This window comes from Loxodonta africana, chromosome 2 (assembly GCF_030014295.1).
Source record: "Loxodonta africana isolate mLoxAfr1 chromosome 2, mLoxAfr1.hap2, whole genome shotgun sequence".
Taxonomy (NCBI): domain Eukaryota; kingdom Metazoa; phylum Chordata; class Mammalia; order Proboscidea; family Elephantidae; genus Loxodonta; species Loxodonta africana.
Genome location: NC_087343.1, coordinates 69,237,686 through 69,259,541, shown reverse-complemented (window position 1 = coordinate 69,259,541; position 21,856 = coordinate 69,237,686). Strand labels below are relative to the sequence as shown.

Genomic DNA, 21,856 nt, shown 5'->3' with positions numbered 1-21,856 from the left:
GAGAGGTGCAGTGCTCTTCCACTCAATTCATTCAACAAATATTTATTGAGTTCTGGGCATCGACTCGAGGACACTGGGTTTTTTTTTTTTTTTCTGGGCACTGAAGATACATTAGTAAACAAACAACATAAAAATTCCTGCTTCCACGCACCTTACTTTCTAGCTGAGGTGGAGGAAAGTTAGACAATAGGTAAGTAAAATAGATAATATGCTAGCGGTGAACGCTCAGGAGTAAAGTAATGAAATGTGGAAGACGAGTTACAAATGCTGAATATATCTGAGGAAACAGCATTCTGGATAATGGTGACAGCATGAGCCAAGGCCCTCAGGCAGGTGTTTCAAGGAACAGCAAAGAGGTCAGTGTGGCTAGGCATGAAGAGGTGAGCAGAGAAATAAAAGAGGAGAGGGCAGACCCCAGAGGTCCCCGTAGGTCACAATAAGGAGTGTCTTTTACATCAAGAGAGATGGGAAGCCATCAGGGTTTGGGGCAGAAGGGTGACCTGACGACATGGTTTAATAGGCTCACTCTCGCTGTTCGGTGGAGAGCAGACAGCAGGGTAGCAAGGGCAGAAGCAGGAAGATAAGCTGCTTGTTTAAAAATGCAGATTCCCCTCTGTATCCCCAGAGAGTTTGATTCTGGAATTTGTGTTTTTAACAAGCTCCCTAGGTGATTCTTATGTGCAGAAAATTTTAAGAGATACTACTTTAACTTATTTAAGCAGTTGAGATAAAAATTATTTGATAATCACTAATTATACTGCTTCACTTTGCCCGTGAAGAAACTGGGTCTAAGCCATTTGGACTAAATTTAGTTAACAGCCTATCATTTTGGCCATGCAGTCTCCAAACACTGCTTCAGGAAGAGAACTCCAACAGGAACTTGGCCCCTTGCTCTGTGATAAAGGACAACCTCCGACAGAAGTCTGCTCTCCAGAGAAGGGAACTGGAGCTAACGCAATCACACAGTAGCAGTGTGTTAGATAATCTCAGAGCATATACTCCATAAACACAAGCTCAGGATCCAGCTAACATAAAACATAATTGGCAGGGACTTTTCTCAATGCTTTAAAATGAGGGTTTTAATTTTCTTTTTAAATGAGAAGCAAGTGAGTACCTGTGTACTATTCTAATTATATGTATCTCTCAAACTAAAATTCATGACTACTGCTTTTTTAATAAACTACTAGAAATGTGTTGTTGTTGTGTGCCATGGAGTCAATTCCACCAACCTTTCAATTAGATGCCCACCCAGTGCTTAACTATTTTGCCACCAAGCCTCCTTAATAGAAATTTATGTTCACTAAAGTTTTAACAATACTTTCTGATTCAGTTTAATAATGATAACAATCAGCATTTGTGTAGCACTTTATAACTGAGATAATCATGAGAGGTAGCTCTACAAACCATAACTAAAAATTTCTTCTTGTTTTTAACAGTCACACTACACACACACATGCACATAAATACACCCTATATTTTAACTAGCTCGTAATCTTGTCAAGAAAAAAAAAACTGCCTTATATTTATTTTCTTGGATCAGTCCCCGGAGAAGGACATCATGCTTGGTAAAGTCGAGGGTCAGTGAAAAAGGGGAAGACCCTTAACGAGATGGATTGACACAGTGGCTGCAACAATGGGCTCAAGCATAACAACAATCATGAGGATGGCACAGGTCCAAGCAGTGTTTCGTTCTGTTGTACACAGGGTCACTATGAGTTGGAAAAGACTTGACGGCATCCAACAGCAGCAACATTTTTTTCCTATTTCTTTCGTATGTCTCTGAATTATTTTATGTGCCTCCACAGAATCCTGCACGCAGTAGGCACACAGGTAAATGCTTAACTGACCAATGACTAACCAGTCAAAAGCGGCGCAACACTGAGAATTAATTGTCAAATCTTTTGTCCTTCTATTTTACTTTTCTGGCTTCATCTAAAAGCAAACTTTAAAAATTCTAAGAGGATAGAGCTTTTATAACTGAAGGGACCTGAACAGATTAAGGTGGATTTGTGGGACCAATGTTTTATTTTTCCTTTTTTTAAGAACACTTACATCATGCTGCTATTGTTCCTTGGGCACAATTTCTCTAAGGTATTCCATCATTAAGGCCTGATGCAGTGTGAATTTTTAGAAAGACACATAATAAATTGAATTTTTTTTTTTATAAATTGAATTTTAAAAAGGATTCATTTTAACAATATGATCTGCTACCCAGGTACAGATTATCCTTTTGGATACAGTACAGGTAATTGGTTAGAAATAATGGATACTGATTACCTTCTTGGATGGAAGAAGCTTCTAGGTGTTGAAGTTTAAGGCCAGTGTCTAATCTTTGAGGCTTTGTATACAGAAATAAATAGCAAAGGACGCAGACGCTGATGACAAAGGCAAGTAAAACAAGGGCAGCAATTCCCAATCCAATCAGAGCGCCAATGCTAAGGGAAAAAAGACAAAACGTTGAGTACAACCATCACACAAGCAGGTTTGAAATAATCTCGAGAGGAGGTTGAAATATTGTTGATTCTTGTCCCCAATCACTCATAACCACATTATATTTTAGTATAAACTGTATATGGTAGAAATCTATAACTCACCTTTTTCTACCACCAAAAAATTTTATTTTTTCTATACATTTTCAGGCTCTTTTAAATTTATATATGAAAGACCACGTGAATTCAAATTATGAGTACAATGTCCCATGATTCTCTAGAGGTAGTTCAAAAATATCCCATTCAAATAAACCCCTATAATTAATATATTTTAGAAGCAAAGATAAGGGTCTAATGACAGATGAATAGAAAAATATTTGCTTCTGCAAAAGCAGTGAAGTAAATGTTTACTAGCAATGTAGAACTGGAGATAAATATGGGAGATGCTATTTACTGATCTACAAAATCACAACTATCACAAAAAAGAATGTTCAAATTAAAGAAAAACAGTATTTATGAAATTTATACAAAGTTTATGTTTAGTCTGAGTTTTCACTTTCTATTTATTGCTATAAATTGACCTCTCAGCACTGCTTTTGCTATGTCCCAAAGGTTCTGGTAGGATGTGTTTTCATTCTCATTTGATTCTGTGAATTTCTTTATTCCATCCTTGATTTCTTCTATAACCCTGTAGTTTTTGAGCAAGGTGTTGTTTACTTTCCATGTACTTGATTTTTTTCCTTGCTTTTTCTATTATTGGTTTACTTTTATGGCTTCATGGTCAAAAATGATGCTTTGTAATATTTCTATGTTTTGGATTATGTTAAGGCTTACTTTATGACCTAATATGTGGTCTATTCTGGAGAATGTTCCATGCGCATTGGAAAAGAAATTATTTTTGGCTGCTGTTGGGTGAAGTGTTCTGTATATGTCTATGAGGTTAAGTTGGTTGATTGTGGCATTTAGATTTTCCAGTCTTTATTGAACTTCCTTCTGGATGTTCTGTCCTTCACCAAAAGTGGTGTGCTGAAGCATCCTACTATTATTGTGGAGCTGTCTATTTCTCTTTTCAATGCTGTTGCAGTTTGTTTTATGTATTTTGGAGCCCTGTCGTTGGGTGTGTAAATATTTATTATGGTTGTGTCCTCCTGGTATATTGACCCTTTAATCATTATATAGTGTTCTTTCTTATTCTTTGTGGTAGATTTTGCTTTAAAGTCTATTTTGTCAGAGATTAATATTGCCACCCCTGCTATTTTCTGATTGCTGTTTGCTTGATATATTTTTTCCATCCTTTAAGTTTTAGTTTGTGTCTCTGAGTCTAAGGTGTGTCTTTTGTTGGCAGGATATAGACGGATCTTTTTTTTTATCCGTTCTTCTACTCTTTGTCTCTTTATTGGTACATTTAGTCCATTTACATTCAGTGTAATTATTAATAGGTATGAGTTTAGTGCTGTCATTTTGATGTATTTTGTGTATGTGTCGTTGACAGTTTCTCTTTTTCACTTAATTTTCTGTGCTAAGTCGCTATTCTTTACTTATTTTTTTTTTTCCTCTTTTTCATTGTTGTTGATTTTGTATTCGTTGAGTCTTTATGTTTTTCTTCTTTTTTATTTTGATGTGTAGGATCATTAGTTTCCTTTGTGGTTACCCTAATATTTACCTCTATTTTTCTAAGTTTAAACCAATCTTTTATTTCTTGATCTCTCCTTGACTTCCTCTATGTATGAAAGTTCTATGACTACATTATTTAGTCCCTCTTTTTTTTTTTTTAATGTTGTCATCTTTTACATATTGACATCTCTGTTTCCCTATTTTCAGTGTTTTAGCTTTGATTTATTTTTGTGACCTCCCTATCTGAGTTAATATCTGGTTGTTCTGTCCTGTGTTCTAGTCTTGAGCTGTTATCTGATGTTACTGATTTTCTAACCAGAGGACTTCATTTAGTATGTCTTGTAGTTTTGGTTTGGTTTTTACAAATTCTCTTAATTTCTGTTTGAGTTTTCACTTTCTAAAAGGGCATAACATCAACGGCTTCTAGCATTAAGAAAGAAATTTTATACTGTTCTCTAAAAATAAAATGTTTATCTGATTTTATCTGTTATGCACTAATGTAATAATTCCCTCTGGTGGAGTTACTTACAAGACTAATCCACTGAGGAATAATATAGTTATTATAAACTTGTGAACTTAATTTTTTAAGTGGGAAAGAAACTTGGCAAAACGAGAATTATCTGGAAAGACCAATTTTCAAACTTATGCACTCTACTTTCTTGAACAATTTGTATGTGTGCATATGTGTAAATACATATATAAATAGATGTTAAGGCTTTCAAGAATAGGTAATTCTGTCAACTTTCCCATAGTGTCTTGCACACTTCTTAGAAGTGTTTAATAGAGTGTTTAGCTTCTAATATATGTTCTATGTTGTCGTTATTGTTAGGTGCCATCAAGTCAGTTCTGACTCATTGCGACCCTGTGTACAACAGAACGAAACACTACTCAGTCCTGCACCATCCTCACAATCACTGTTATGCTTCAGCCCATTGTTGCAGCCACTGTGTCAATATATCTCGCTGGGGTTTTTTCTCTTTTTCACTGACCCTCTACAAGCACGATGTCCTCCAGGGATTGATCTCTCCTGATAACATGTCCAAAGTATGTGAGATATAGTCTCGCCATTGTTCCTTCTAAGTAGCACTCTGGCTGTACTTCTTCCAACATAGATTTGTTCGTTCTTTTGGCAGTCCATGGTACATTCAATATTCTTCGCCAAATTAACAGGTATCAGATCTTTGTCAGTCTTCCTTATTCATTGTCCAGCTTGTGCATGCATATGAAGTGATTGAAAACACCATTGCTTGGGTCAGGCCAACCATAGTTTTCAAGGTGACATCTTTGATTTAAACAATTTAAAGAGGTCTTTTGTAGCAGATTTGCTCAGTGCAATGCATCCTTTGATTTCTCGACCGCTGCTTCCATGGGTGTTGATTGTGGATCCAAGTAAAATGAAATCCTTGACAACTTCAATCTTTTCTCTGTTTATCATGATGTTGCTTATTGGTCTAGTTGTGAAGATCCTTGTTTTCTTTATGTTGAGGTGTAATCCATACTGAAGGCTGTGGTCTTCATCAGTAAATGCTTCAAGTCCTCTTCACTTTCAGTAAGCAAGGTTGTGTCATCTGCATATCGCAGGTTGTTAATGAGTCATCCTCCAAACCCAATGCCCTGTTCTTCTTCATACAGCCCAGGTTCTTGGATTATTTGCTCAGCATACAGATTGAATAGATGTGGTGAAAGGATACAACCCTGACTTTAAACCACTCAGTACACCCTGTCCTATTCAAACGACTGCCTCATGATCTAGGTACAGGTTCTTCACGAACACGATTGAGTTGTTCTGGAATTCCCATTCTTTGCAGTGTTATCCAAAATTTGTTATGATCCTACACAGTTAAATGCCTTGGTATAGTCCATAAAACACAAGTAACCCTTTAGCCTAAGATTAGACAGGGCCAAGACTAAATGGGCACACCAGCTCAGGGGCAAGGATGAGAAAGCAGGAGGGGACAGAAAAGCTGTTAATGGGGAGCCCAACGTCAAGAAGGGGAGAGGGCTAACATGTCATGGGGTTGGCAAACAATGTTACAAAGCAATGCATGTATTGTTTAATGAGAAACTTGTTTACTCTGTAAACCTTCATCTAAAGTACAATTAAACACACACACACAGGTAAACATCTTTCTGGTATTCTTTGCTTTCAGCCAGAATCCATCTGCTATCCTTTATTACACGTACTCTTCTGAATCTAGCTTGAATTTCTGGCAGTTTCCTGTCAATGTACTGCTGCAACCATTTTTGAATGATCTTCAGCAAAGTTTTATTTGAGTGTGATATTAATGATATTGTTTGATAATATCCACATTCAGATACATCACCTTTCTTTGGAATAGGCATAAATGTGGATCTCCTTCAATTGGTTGGCCAGGTAGTGTCTTCCAAATTTCTTGGCATAGTTGAGTGAGCACCTCCAGTGCTGCATCCATTTGTTCAAGCATCTCAGTTGGTATCCTGTCAATTCCTGGAGCTTGTTTTTTGCCATTGCTTTCAGTGCAGCTTGGACCTCTTCCTTCAGCACCATTGGTTCCTGATCATATGCTACTTCCTGAAATGTTTGAACATTGACCTGTTCTTTTTGGTATAGTGACTCTGTGTATTTCTCCATCTTCTTTTGATGCTTGCTGCATCATTTAATAGTTTCCCCGTAGAATCCTTCGATATTGCAACTGGAGGCTTGAATTTTTTCTTCAGTTCTTTCAGCTTGAGAAATGCCGAGCATGTTCTTCCCTTTTGGTTTTCTAACTCAAGGTCTTTGCACATGTCATTATAATACTTTACTTCGTCTTCTCAAGTCACTCTTTGAAATCTTCTGTTCAGCTCTTTTACTTCATCACTTCTTCCATTCATCTTAGCTGCTCTACATTCAAGAGCAAGTTTCAGAGTGTCTTCTGACATCCATTTTGGTCTCTTCTTTCTTTCCTGTCTTTTTAATGACCTCTTGCTTTCTTCACATATGATGCCCATGATGTCATTCCACAACTCATCTGATCTTTGGTCATTAGTGTTCAACACATCAAATCTATTCTTGAGATGGTCTCTAAATTTAGGTGGTGTATACTCAAGGTTGTACTTTGGCTCTCATGGACTTGTTCTAATTTTCTTCAGCTTCAACTTGAACTTGCATATGAGCAACTGATGGTCTATTCCAGTGTTGGCCCCTGGCGTTGTTCTGACTGATGGTCCTGAGCTTCTCCATTAACTATTTCCTCATATGCAGTTGATTTGATTCCTGCATATTATATCTGGTGAGGTCCACATGTATAGTCACTATGTTGTTGAAAAAAGGTATTTGTAAGGAAGAAATCATTGGTCTTGCAAAATTCTATCAAGTGATCTCAGGCATCATTTCTATCACCAAGGTTGTATTTTCCAACTACCAATCCTTCTTCTTTGTTTCCAACTTTTGCATTTGAATCACCAATAACTATCAATGCATCCTGATTGCATGTTTGATCAATTTCAGACTATGGAAGTTGCTAAAAATCTTCAATTCTTTCATCTATGGCATCAGTGTTTGGCAGGTAAATTTGAATAATAGTCATATTAACTGGCCTTCCTTGTAGGTGTATGGATATTATCCTATCACTGACAGAGTTGTACTTCAGGATAGATCTTGAAATATTCTTTAAATGGAGGTAAATACTAATTGACTAATGATTGATCTGCCTATAGTAACTTGGCACATATATCATTGTCTTCATTCATGTAATTATCCTGGTTTGCTATTTCACAGGAATTAAGTCTCTGACTTGTACCAGAGGAAAAAAAAGGGAAGGGACAATTTGACCAAGGATGCTAGGGGCATCACTGCTTTGGGAGGAAGGAGAACAATTAAAAATGAGAGGCAAAGCTCACTCCCCACCACTCGTCTGTAAGTTTGTCATACTGTGGTGGCTTGCGTGCTGCTGTGATGGTGGAAGCTATGCCATCAGTATTTCAAAAACCAGCGGGGTCACCCATGGCAGACATGTTTCAGCTGAGTTTACAGACTAAGACAGATTAGGAAGAAGGAACTGGCAGTCTACTTCTAAAAAAGTGGGTCAGTGAAAACCTTATTAATAGCCACAGAAAATTGTCTGATATAGTGCCAGAAGGGGAGCCCTTCAAGTTGGTAGATGCTCAGAGTATGACTTTTGGGAGCTGTCTCCTCAAAGTAGAGTTGATCTTAATGATGTGGAGGGAGTAAAGCTCTCAAGACCTTTATTTGCTGGCGTGGTATGACTCAAAATGAGAAGGAACAGCTGCCGACATCTGTTTATAATCAGAAAGTGGACTGTAGGAAGTATGACTCTAGGAAAATTGGAAGTCATCAAAAATGAAATGGAATGCATAAAGATCGATATCCTAGGCATTAGCTGAAATGAACTGGTATTGGCCATTTTGAATCAGGCAGTCATAGGGCCTACAATGCATCACCTTCATTGGCAAAAAGAACATTTCAAGATCTACCATGAAGTATAACTCTGTCAGTGATAGGATAATATCCATATGCCTACAAGGAAGTCCAGTTAATATTACTATTACTCAAGTTTACCCACCAACCACTAATGCCAAAGATGAAGGAATTAAAGATTTTTACCAACTTTTCCAGCCTGAAATTGATCAAACATGCAACCAAGATGCACTGATAATTACTGGTGATTGGGATATGAAAATTAGAAACAAAGAAAGATTGGTAGTTGGAAAATATGGCCTTGGTGATAGAAATGATGCCAGAGATCACATGATAGAATTTTACAACACCAGCAATTATTCATTACAAATACCTTTTTCAATAGCACAAATGATGACTATACATGTGGATTTTGCCAGATGGAATACACAGGAATCAAATCAAATACATCTGTGGAAAAAGACAATAGAGAACCTCAATATCATCAGTCAGAATAAGGCCAGGGGCTGACTTCAGAACAGACCATCAATTGCTCTTACCCAAGTTCAAGTTGAAGCTGAAAAAATTAGAACAAGTCCATGAGAGCCAAAGTACAACCTTGAGTATATCCCACCTAAATTTAGAGACCATCTCAAGAATAGATTTGATGTGCTGAACACTAATGACCAAAGATCAGACGAGTTGTGGAATGACATCAAGGGCATCATACATGAAGAAAGCAAGAGGTCATTAAAAAGACAGAAAAGAAAGAAAAGACCAAAATGGATGTCAGAAGGCACTCTGAAACTTGCTTTTGAATGTAGAGCAGCTAAGATGAATGGAAGAAATGATGAAGTAAAAGAGCTGAACAGAAGATTTCAAAGAGTGACTTGAGAAGACAAAGCAAAGTATTATAATGACATGTGCAAAGACCTGGAGTTAGAAAACCAAAAGGGGAAAAAATGCTCGGCGTTTCTCAAGCTGAAAGAACTGAAGAAAAAATTCAAGCCTCCAGTTGCACTATTGAAGGATTCTATGAGCGAAATATTGAACAATGCAGGATGCATCTAAACAAGATGGAAGGAATACACAGAATCACTATACCAAAAAGAACAGGTCAACGTTCAACCATTTCAGGAGACAGCATATAATGAAGAATCAATGATATTGAAGGAAAAAGTCCAAGATACACTGAATGCAGTGGCAAAAAATGAGGCTCCAGGAATTGATGGAATACCGATAGAGATGTTTCAACAAACACATGCAGTGCTGGAAGTGCACATTCTTCTCTGCCAAGAAATTTGGAGGAGAGCTACCTGGCCAACCAACTGTAAGAGATCCATATCTGTGCCCATTTCAAAGAAAGGTGATCCAACAGAACGGAGGAATTATCACACAATATCATTAATATCACACACAAGTAAAATTTTGCTGAATATAATTCAAAAGTGGTTACAGCAATATATCAACAGGGAAATGGGAGAAACTCAAGCAGGATTCAGAAGAGGACATGGAAGGATTGATATCACTGCTGATATCAGATGGATCTTGGCTGAAAGCAGAGAATACCAGGATTATGTCTACCTGTGTTTTATTGACTATGCATAGGCATTCATCTGTGTGGATCATAAGAAATCATGGATAAAATTGTGAAGAGTGGAAATTTCAGAAAACTTAATTGTGATCATGCAGAGCCTGTAAACAGACCAAGAGGTAGTCATTCGAACAGAACAAGGGGATATAGTGTAGTTTAAAATCAGGAAAGGTGTGTGTCAGGCTTGTATCCTTTCATCATACTCATTAAATTTGTATGCTGACCAAATAATCCGAGAAACTGGACTATACGAAGAAGAACGAGGCATCAGGATTGGAGGAAGACTCACTAATAACCTGCGTTATGCAGATGACACAACCTTGCTTGCTGTAAGTGAAGAGGCCTTGAAGCACTTGCTGATGAAGATCAACGACTAAAACTTTCAGTATGGATTACACCTGAACATAAAGAAAACAAAAATTCTCATAACTGGACCAATAAGCAATGTCATGGTAAATGGATATAATATTGAATTGCCAAGGTCTTCATTTTACTTGGATCCATTATCAATAACCATGAAAGCAGCAGTCAAGAAATCAAAGGATGTATTGCATTCAGCATATCTGCTGCAAAAGACCTCTTTAAAGTGTTAAAAAGCAGAAATATCACTTTGAGCATTAAGATGAACCTGACCCAAGCCATAGTATTTTCAGTAGTCTCATATGCATGAGAAATCTGAATAATAAATAAGGAAGACCAAAGAAGAATCAATGCCTCTGGATTACGGTGTTGGCAAACAATACTGAATATACCATGGACTGCCAGAAGAACCAACAAATCTGCCTTGGAAGAAGTACAGCCACAATGCTCCTTAGAAGCAAGGATGGCAAGGCTTTGTTTCACATACTTTGGACATGGTAGCAGGAGGGACCTTGACTGGAGAAGGACATCCTGCTTGGTAAAGTCGAGGGTCAGCGAAAAAGAGGAAGACCCTCAAAGAGATGGATTGACACAGTGGCTGCAAAAACGGGCTCAAACATAGCAACAGTTTTGAGGATGCGGCAGGCCCAGGCAGTGTTTTGTTCTGTTGTGCATAGGGTCATTATGAGTCGGAATCGACTCTAGGCCACCTAACAACAACCACAAGCTCACTTCACTTATCCTTAATTTAAGGAGAAAAAACACCCCCGGAATTTAGAGATTGCCTCCTAGCTACCCAAGCGAACTCAGACCTCCAGACATTCTTGTAATCAATTTATGAATGTCAGCCCAATTCTTCTAACCCTGCACACAAGTAAAGACTGGGTAACCTACGAGTAAAATATATGTCTATACATTTAAATTTGGGGTTTACTTTCATTTGGTACCCTGTCTTCTAAAGAGTAGAATCCCTATACCTGGAAACTCTTTTTTTGTGCATGTTTTCATCAAAGCTGCTCAATTTTGTAGACTGTAAATGTCAGGAAGGATTAGGGTCACTGCACTGTGCACAGGTATATGGGAATGTAATCCACTTAATATCATCTATTGCACAAGGCAGATAGGAGACTAGACATCTGGAAAGATTCCCCAAAATGAGAATCTACTTGTTAAAAAATCTTCAGAGAATAAACATCAATTTAATTAAATCCAACATACATATTACAGGCTTTTAATGTACACAATTAAAAAAACAGACCAGACAATTTGAAGGGAACAAAAACTTAGTGGAGTGAGTCTATGCTCTTGTGTGTCATTACTGCTGTTAGAAAAGGAGGTTCTCCATAATCTTGACAAACTGTCTCAATGACACAGTTCTACTTTATAGAAACTTTGCTTTATGCATGCAGAACTCTGGGTATAAATTCTGGGTAAACATGGAGCTCTATGAGTCTGAAAATATTCATTTTAAAACATATTTACTGAATATAAACTCATGCATAGCCCTGAGCAATAAGCATTATTTTCCTAGGTCCTGGAGAAGGTTAACAAAAGGAAACCCTAAGAGTTAGAAACTTACAAGAGGAGAAAAGATGGAGGTGGGCTAAACACAGGGAAAGAAGAATTATTCTTTCCACGAAGCATCATATGACAATTGTTTTCCAAACCCTGAGAGAGGGTCTAAAAGTGCCATCACATTAATACAGCGATTCTCTTACTTTCCTAGTGGTAGCTGTGGCTGCACTTTCCTCTAGCAGCTGGAAAATCTCAGAACAAATGTGAGCAACTCCTGGAATATTTTTCTCAGCTGGACTATTTTAATTTAGGGGTGGAAAGCAATGAATATGCTCTAATAAATTTATCTCCCCCCCCTTTTTTTTTTTTTTGTATTCTTAGAGCGCAATAACTCAGGAGGACCCGAGGTTTAACACTGCTAACTGACGCCTTCAGTTGAAATGATTTTTATATTTCCCAGGAACAGTAAATTGTAGTTGAGCTGCACTGGCCATTTTGTCAGTGTGAATAAAGACCCCAGCATGCAGTTCACTCCTTAGAACCTCGTAAATCTTAGAACGGTTTTATATCTTCCGATGCTTGTCACTTTGAAGCTATTTGGGGATCTGAGAATATCAGGCACATTTTCCAATTGGGTTTGATTTGGGAGTTGCCAGTCTCCTTTGGAGGCACTGTCACCATTATTAACACCTCCAAAGACTCAGAGATGAATTACTATGTTATTTTCCAAAAGGACAGACAATATGACAATGCAATATAGATTTCTTCCCCAAATAATCCACTAAACATGAGTATAACCTGTCATTTTTTTTCAACATTTTGCTCCACTCCAGCAAAATATAACTTTGTGAGTTTAGCTTATTGATAGGTGGACACACCTTTTGAGATATTTTGGAGCTTACAATATAGGGAAAAAATTGTTTCATTGCTTGAAGTCGTGACATTTAATGTTATTTGCTGTGAACTTGGCACGTGTGCCAAATTTTGGATCATGTTAACAAATTCAGAGAATTAATATTCTTCTCTTGCTGGCAGAGTCTTTCACTTGTCCAGACATAAGCAGAGTTTGTAAGAGACAATTTAAGGTGAAGGTCAGGGTTCTTTCCTACAATCTTGAAGCCTCATTCATTCTCCACACAAAATTAAAAAAAAAAAAAGTTCAAAGTTTGCAATCATTTAGAGTGGAGGGAGATGTAAAAGCGATTTATGATAAAAATGTTTGCATAAACACTAGTTGGAATAAATACAATTCCCACATAGAAAAAAGAGGCAAGAAAGACGACAGTCTCTTCACTTTTCAGCAATGGCCAAATAGGTCAGGTGTTGGAAAGGTTCTATAGAGTGTGTAACCATTGTAATTAAAAGCTCTACCGTTCGGTGGGTCTCTAACTAGGCTCTTAGGTTCGGGGTCAATGTCAGAACATCTGAAAAGGGCAAATTATAAAGCTCAGGCGCGTGCGCACACAGTCAAATATACACACCTATGAACACAGGAAAGCCTGGTAGCATAGTGGTTAAGTGCTATGGCTGCTAACCGAACGGTCCGCAGTTCGGATCTGCCAGGCGCTCCTCGGAAACTCTAGGGGGCAGTTCTGCTCTGTTCTATGGGGTCGCTATGAGTCGGAATTGACTCGACGACACTGGGTTTGGTTTTGGGTTTTGGTAGAGACACACAGAGAGACAGACACGACTACACCTTGTTGATATTTTAAAGAATACAGCCAATTCCTTCAACACCATAAAGAGACTTAAAAACACTCTATTCGTTGGTTAATGTCTTGAAATTAGCCCAAATGAGCCGCTTTCTATTCAAACGCACCAAGTACCCAAACAAACCAAAAAGAAAACTAAAACCTCCCTTTCAAGTTATCTGCGTGTAGCTTCTCTCTCTGCCAGTAGAACCTCCTGCCTCAGAATGGTTCCCTGGCGAGAACAGAGAGCAATCCGCTCCCATCAGCGGTAGGTGAACTGAGCGGGGCCAGCCAAGCGCCCCACGTGCGCCCAGGGCGCAGAGTCTGTGCTCCTCCCGCGCTCCTGGTCCCGGGTCCCGGGGCAGATTCACAGCCCGACCCCCGGGGTGAGGTTTCTCAGAAGAAGGGACAGGGCCTGGGGGGCCGCAGTGTCGCTCGCCCCCTGCCCAGACCCCAGGCCCGGCCGGCCGTCCCCCGGGAGGCTCCAGCTCTCCTCCCTGTCTCGCCCGGCTCTGCCCACCTCAGGCTCCACATGTAGCTGTGCTTGTAGGGGAAGTAGCTGCCCGGGTCGCTGCAGCAGTACTTGAGGTCTGCGAAGCCGCAGCAGAAGACGAGCGCGGACCCATCCCCGGGCCGGGGGCACTGGAAGGGCTCCACGAAGCTGTGATTGAGGCTGTAGTAGCCAGAGCAGACGCGGCTGGCCTCGCTCATCGCTGACGGCTGCAGTCAGGGGCCCGCGAAACCCCAGGTCTGCCCTCGGACACACCGGTCCCTCACCCCCAGCGCCCGCGGAACTCTCTGCTCCGGCTCGCCTGTCGAGATCTGGGGTCGAATGCCTGGGCGTTCAGCCTTCGCGCGCTCCCTCTGCTCTTTCTCCTCCCCCTGTCCACATGATGTCTGGTCGCTTTACTCTCGCTTCTCCCTCTCGTTACCAAGTGGTCCCTTTATTTGCCGGTTTCGGGCCGAAACCCTGCGTCTGACTTCTTCGCCCTCTCCTCCCTCCCTTCCCCTTTCTCTTGCTCCATCAGCAACCCGGGGGAACTTAGCTGTTCGCATTCCATTCCAGAAAGAGATTTCACCGGAGGGAGAAAGTGGAGGTATAATACATGTTTACATTCTGGGCACATGCAGCCAAAGTTGCAGTTCTGTTTGCCCTGGGACAGGACAGGTGGGTTCTGGGCAAATTGAGCAGGGCTGGGGAGCCTTCATCCACAACCAGCCATTGACCCAAGGGTGGACGTGGTAGGGTGGGGCAGAATGAAAAAGCAGCTGATTACTAGTGAGGAGTACTGCTGTTTTTCTTTTTTTAGAAGTATTTGTGAAACATTAAAATCTGCCAATTTTAAAACCAAAGACACAAAACAAAATTTTCTCCAAAAACTAGCCATGGGTGTTTTTAAAACATACTGCAATTGTATTCGCTGTGCAGTTAAAGAACGTGGAAAAGATAACAAAGGAAAGATATGCCAGTAAAGAACGTAAGAACTTCCTAGAGAGGGAGGCAGAGCAAACAGGAAGAAAGAGATCTTCAACCTGTTTTGAAGAACTGCAGAAACTACTCTTATACCCTTTTTGCTTGGTGTTCTCATTGTTATTCATTTGTTTAGAACGTATTTTCAAATAAGTATAGTAATTCATGGAGCCCTGGTGGCACAGTGTTTGAGAGCTTCGCTGCTAACCAAAAAGGTCGGCAGTTCAAATCTACCAGCCAGCTCCTTGGAAATCTATGAGGCAGCTCTACTCTGTCCTATATTAGAGTCACTATGAGTCGGCATCCAGGATAGCAATGCATGCTTGTTGTAATGAGTCAAACAATACTACTTTAGGTGTGTAAAGAAGAAAATAATAGGCTTAAGATGGGAGAGGGGGTGTCTATAACATTCATAGGGTTTCTGAGGTAGATTAAGCACTGTTCCTTCCTCTTCCTTTTTCTGCTTCCTTCCTTTAGCCAGGGATTGCTTGGATGCCCAAAAAACCCACTGCCGTGGGCATCGTAAATTTTACCTTGCTCAGTGCTGCATATTTTTTTATTTCTATAAATGATCTTGCCTTTGTTCTGGGATGCAGTTCAGTTACTTGGAAACAATTTGATTCTTTCAGATTTACTTTTAAGCTTTGTCAGGCAGGACTAAATCAGTCTTGAGGGCTAATTTCTCCTCCGCGCCCCCAAACTGAGAAATACCCTTCTGAGTATTCAACTCCATGTACCCTGTGAATTACAAGGTTTAGGGCTCTGACTGATGAGAACAGTTATTCCCAGCCTTGTGTGAGCTCAAAGGATTATTCCCTCTGCTCTGTATTAGGTGGTTCTTTAACTGACCCCACATAGTTTTCCCACAGGCATGCAATGATTAGTATTCAGCTGACTCAGTAGTACACTTGTTCTCTCATTCTCTCTGTCTCTCTCTGTCTCTCTCTCTCTGTAGCTCTTTCTTCTCTGGTTAATTTGTCCTGCTAACTTTAACCACCATGACCTCCCTGGACTCCCAGCTCTGTCTCCTTAACTCAGAGAGACACCTAGGCTCCACCTGGGTACTCCTTCCTGTACTGTACCCTGGAAACTCTCCAGGCAGTAAGACGGGGCAATCACAGGGCTCACCTTATTTGATTCCTCTCTCTCAGGGATGCTGTCTTGTGCTACCTGGTATCCATGTCCTAAAACCATTGTTTACATATTTGTTTGTTTGTTTAGTTGTTTTAGGTGGAAGAATAAATCCAGTCCCCGTTACCCCATTTGGCTGGGGTTGGCCAGGGGATTAGATGTGATCCAAGCTCGACCAATTGAGTTCTTTCTTCTGGAAGCAGGGTTCTACCATGCGAACAGGAAGCCACAAGAAGCTAGTGTATAGGAAAGACAAAAATGAAGCAAAGAGAGGAACAGAAAAGAAAGATGAAAAAGAATGCTGCTGACTTTACAAGTCTTCTTCAAGTCCTTTCCTGAGGGCCACAGTGTTCCTACCATTGAGTTTCTCGAGATACCCTTAATTTCTGACAGTAAAATCCCCTTTTCTAACTAAAGCACATTCAAGTTGTATTCTATAGCTTGCAACCAAATGGTTTCTAACTCATAAAGCACATCTTGAGGAAAAAGTAATGGGTAGAGGCAGTTGAAAGGCAATTAATCAACGGAGCAAGTTCCCTTGAAAGGGGGAGAAATAGCCAGAACAAGTAGACTTTTCTTCCTGTTGTGCAAGAGAAAAATTTTGACATGAAAAGGAGGGAAGTTCTTCTGGACAATGATATTGGTTGTCTCAGTAAAATATAAAAAATCTTTTATGGAATGTCTTAGTCATTTAATGCTGCTGTAACAGAAATACCAGAAGTGGATGGCTTTAACAAAGAGAAATTTATTTTCTCACAGTCTAATTTTTTTTTTTTTTAATAGGCTAGAAGTACAAATTCAGGGTGTCAGCTCCAGGGGAAGGCTTTCTCTCTCTGTCTCTGGAGGAAGGTCCTCGTCAGTCTTCCCCTGGACTAGGAGCTCCTCTGCAGGAACCCCAGGTCCAAAAGACTCACGCTGCTCTTGGTGTTTCTTTCTTGGTGGTACGAGGTCCCCATGTCTCTCTGCTCGATTCTCCCTTTTATATCTCAAAAGAGATTGGCTTAAGACACTATCTAATTTTGTAGATTTCATCAGTATAACTGCCACTAATCTATCTCATTACATCATAGTGATAGGATTTACAACACATAGGGAAATCACATCAGATGACAAAAGGTAGACAATCATACAGTACTGGATCATGACCTAAACCAAGTTGACAGGTATTTTGGGGAGACACAATTCAATCCATGACATGGAGCATGAGACAATGAGGTGGAATTTGAGTGCTTGAAAAGAATGGAAAAGATTTACAGTGAAACCCTGTGGAGAACATGACTGGATCTCAATTAGAGTGGAACAAAATGATTTGGTACGTCATCCAGAGCCCAGTTATTGTTAGAAATCACAGCTTTCTGGTGGAACTACCTTGTTGGTTTGTATGATCTTCTTCAACAATAACTGTTCAACAGGAACAGGAGCAAAGCAGCAAACATTGGAATTTGTCAGGATGATTCACTGGGGCTGTGTACTACTACTTCTGCAAACATAGCAGCACCTGGGCTCTTTCCAACCCAAAATATACACAAAATACATACAAAAAGGCACAGAGAGAAAGGCATACCCACAGCTGCCAGACTCTCCCAAGCTTGGAATACCCTGATGCCTCTGAAGTTCAAGCAAAGAAACCTTTTAACATATGAGGCTTAAGGGAAGTGTCAAGACTGTGGCTTTTAACAATACCAGTTCAAAAAAATGCATTTTACTTGCTTGATCTTGTCTGTGGTGTGGGCCCCTGTGACTGAGTCCCTGGCTTTCCAGGCAGGAAGAAAGCTGGCAGTGAATGGGGTGGGGCTGGCCCAAACATCAAAAGACAGCCACACCTTGAATCTTTTATTTTCTTCTCTTTTTGTTTTTCTGTGGTTCTCAAAAAAAGTGGTACTGCCCTTTAGGGAATATTTGGAATTTTAAGGGGCATTTTTGGGTGTCAGATTGGCTGGGTACCCTACTGGCATTTAGGGATGTAGGCCAGGGGTGCTGGACATCCTGACATCCTGTAACATGTACAGGAAAATAAGGAACTGTCTGTGATTTTCAAATGTTCCACAGGACATCCAGGCAGGTGAAAACCAGTATTTTTCATCATCTGAACCTAGAACCTATCTCTGTGTTACAAATAAACACATTTCTTGAAATTTCCAGGAATGCAACTACCACATAAATTGAAGAAAGATTGTTCTTTGTTTTGCTTGGAACTTTACCAAGAGGTTTTCACTATTGCAGAAAATCATGTACCAATGGCAATGTTGCTTGAGGTTTTCCCAATGTTGTACACCATCTTTGCCAGCGTGAATTTATACTGTCACGCTATAGTGATTTGTAGCTATTGCAAGCACGGTATTGGCACAAGCATTATACTTTTTGGTACAGTTGTAGCTTGAGCATTTATATATGAAAATACATATTTCATTTTTATTTCTTCTTTATATTACAATAAAGGGATTATGTATAAATTTGGTACATAGAAATCATGCTATATATGAATTTTATTTCAAGATGTAATAAGAAAATTACAGAACTAGTATAAAATGGTGACACTGTGTCAGATAGGGTTGAAAACTACTGCTATAATTTATCAGTAGGAGAGTGATAAATAGTATGTCTGATAGGTGAGTGCTGCCCCTTGCTTCTAATCTCTCGCCCAATAGGGTTTACCTGGAATTGGCGTGATAGAAAAAGTGGGGGGAGTTTAGGGGCAAGAATTATCTGGCTATGGGGTAAAAGCAAGGTAAGGGGTCAAATTACGCTGACTTAGCTCTAGAAATTATGAAATGGCCAGATGAAGACTGCTCAAAAACCTTCACTAAACCCTCTATAATCAATGTCACTCTACTTTTCCAGTTGCTCATCCTCACATGCTCTCATGCTGTAGAGAATCAGTCTTCTTCCTGCCGCAGAAACAACTCCAAGCACTTTTTCCATCTAACAAATACTATAGCTTTCTTCTTTCTTTCCAAATTGTATCTAGTTTTCAAAGGCCAGCTACAGGCTTTTCTCACCTTCCCTTAATCTCCCTGAAACTTCCCTGAAGCTGGTAGAGTTAAGCAAATAGCAGATAGCAGATAGAGCAGAATGTGAAGACACACATGAAGAGACCATGAGGAAACAGGGACCACAAGAAAGCAGAAATTACGGTTTACAAGTTATAAGAAGGCAAAAAACATATGAATAACCATATATAAACAGATGCTTACCACATCCTTTCCTCCCATCCTTCTTTCTAATGTTATCCATATTTTAGTTCCTCCACATATGACCCCTGTACTTCAGAATTGGCTGACCCTACCCCAACACGGAGGGTGGCCCCTGATTGACTTAAGCCAATAATAAACAAATGCCATTTTCCTGGCTGCAATAATTGGTGCAAGTTTTAAGTATATGGTTTGAAATGCTAGGACAGGAGTGGAAGACAGGCCTGAAGATCTACCTCTAAAAGCTTACAGCCTTGAAAACCCTATGGCGCAGTTCTACTCTGCACACAAGGGGTTGCCATGAGTCGGAATCAACTCGATAGCAACTAACAAAAACAATTAACCTTTATATTTTTGTATTTGATATGTGCATATACTTTTCATTAATATTTTATATGCACGAAAGTGCATAGTATATTATTTCTATATTTATATTCTTATTATCATCAAAAATTAAGAGTCCCCTCAGTATCCCCTCTACCCCTCCTCCCATCCCGCCTAAGTGGATGGACTTGTTGGGATCCACCCTGAACTCCATGGAGGAGATTCTCAGCATCGGCTACTGGTGAACAATACTTGGCACAAGAGTAGGCTTCCCTCCTGAAGAAACTATAGGGTACAATCAGCAACCTAATGTAGAATTCACCATCTGACCTAGAAAGAAGTCTCAGATTTCTTTCAAGACCTGAACATACCTAGCGAATGTCTAGGCCATGAATAAGCTAAAGAGGCTCGTGCCACGTGGCCCAGTGGACATGACTGATTTATATCCTTCTCCTTTGGGATGAGCATCACCATGTCAAGACGTCAGAAGAGTTCATGCCTCAGATGAAGAGTAAGACTGAATTAGTACAGGGTTGTGGAGGGGAAACCCAGCCACCGACTATTGTGTGAGGAATTTTAAATTTTGAGGTGATAGTAAGTCTAAATTAAAGGGGGGATTTCAGAATTAAAATTAGGTGCTCCATTCTGAATTTAACTGAGGTCTATACTCCTGATAACCATTCAGCTGCTGTTAAAGTTTACTGTTTGAAAGACAAAGGTCAGTACTTGTATGTCAAGAGTGTTCTTGCAGCTGATCTTAGAAAAAGCCTCATTGAGATGTTAAAGTAAATTACATTCTATATGCAAACGTGTTGTTTTAACTACCTTAAAAGAATTTCCTCAACAGGTACATAGACTTTATCTCTTTTTCTCTCAGCAACATAATCAAGAGTTTGCACTTCAAAAGGCTTAGATTTGAAATCAATCTAATCTTTACTATTTCCTAACTAATGGTAATGATAACGTGGAAATTATAGAAAAATTTCATTAATACCACACGCAAGTAAAATTTTGCTGAAGATCATTCAAAAGTGGCTACAGCAGTACACTGACAGAGAACTGCCAGAAATTCAAGTTGGATTCAGAAGAGGACGTGGAATAAGGGATATCATTGCTGATGTCAGAGGGATCCTGGCTGAAGCAGAGAATACCAGAAAGATTTTTACCTGTGTTTTATTGACTATGCAAAGACATTCAACTGTGTGGATCATAACAAATTACGGACAACATTGTGAAGAATGGGAATTCCAGAACACTGAATTGTGCTCATGGGAATCTGAACATGGATCAAGAGGTAGTCATTTGAACAGAACGAGGGGATACCGTGTGGTTTAAAGTGAGGAAAGAAGTGGATTAGGGTTGTATCCTTTCGCCATACTTATTCCATCTGTATGCTGAGCAAATAACCTGAGAAGCTGGACTATATGAAGAAGAACAGGGCATCAGAATTGGAGGAAGACCCATTAACAACCTGCAATATGCAGATGACACAACCTTGCTTGCCGAAATGAAGAGGACTTGAAGCACTTATTGATGAACATCAAAGACCACAGCCTTCAGTATGGATCGCACCTCAACATAAAGAAAACAAAAATCCTCACAAGTGGACCAGTAAGCAACATCATGATAAATGGAGAAAAGATTAAAGTTGTCAAGGATTTCATTTCACTTGGATCCACAATCAGCACCCATGGAAGCAGCAGTCAAGAAATCAAAGGACACATTGCATTGGGCAAATCTGCTGCAAAAGACCTCTTTAAAGTGTTGAAAAGCAAAGATGTCACCTTGAAGACTAAGGCGTGCCTGACCAAAGCCATGCTGTTTTCAATTGCCTCATATGCATGAGAAAGCTGGACAATGAATAAAAAAGACAGAAGAAGAATTGATGCCTCTGAATTATGGTGTTGGCGAAGAATATTGAATACTCCATGGACTGCCAAAAGAATGAAATCTGTCTTGAAAGAAATACAGCCAAAATGCTCCTTAGAAGCAAGGATGGCAAGACTACTTCTCACATACTTTGGACATGTTAGGAGGAGGGATCAGTCCGTGGGGAAGGACATCATGCTTGGTAAAGTAGAGGGTCAGCGAAAAAGAGGAAGACCTTCAACTAGATGCGTTGATGCAGTGGCTGCAACAATGGGCTCAAGCATAACAA

The 21,856-nt window shown here is 39.8% G+C and overlaps 1 protein-coding gene across 1 annotated transcript in view; it reads right to left on the bottom strand.

Moving 5' to 3' along the window:
- SHISAL2B (shisa like 2B) overlaps positions 1–14,623 on the bottom strand; it is a 30,473-nt gene extending 15,850 nt beyond the window's left edge. Inside the window, exons 1-2 of the mRNA XM_064272484.1 lie at positions 14,102–14,623; positions 2,278–2,435 (exon numbers count right to left, since the gene is read on the bottom strand). Coding sequence (XP_064128554.1) covers positions 2,278–2,435; positions 14,102–14,292 — 349 coding nt within the window. The 5' untranslated portion in view covers positions 14,293–14,623. The remainder of the gene's footprint in view (positions 1–2,277; positions 2,436–14,101) is intronic.
- Positions 14,624–21,856: the final 7,233 nt, after the last annotated feature.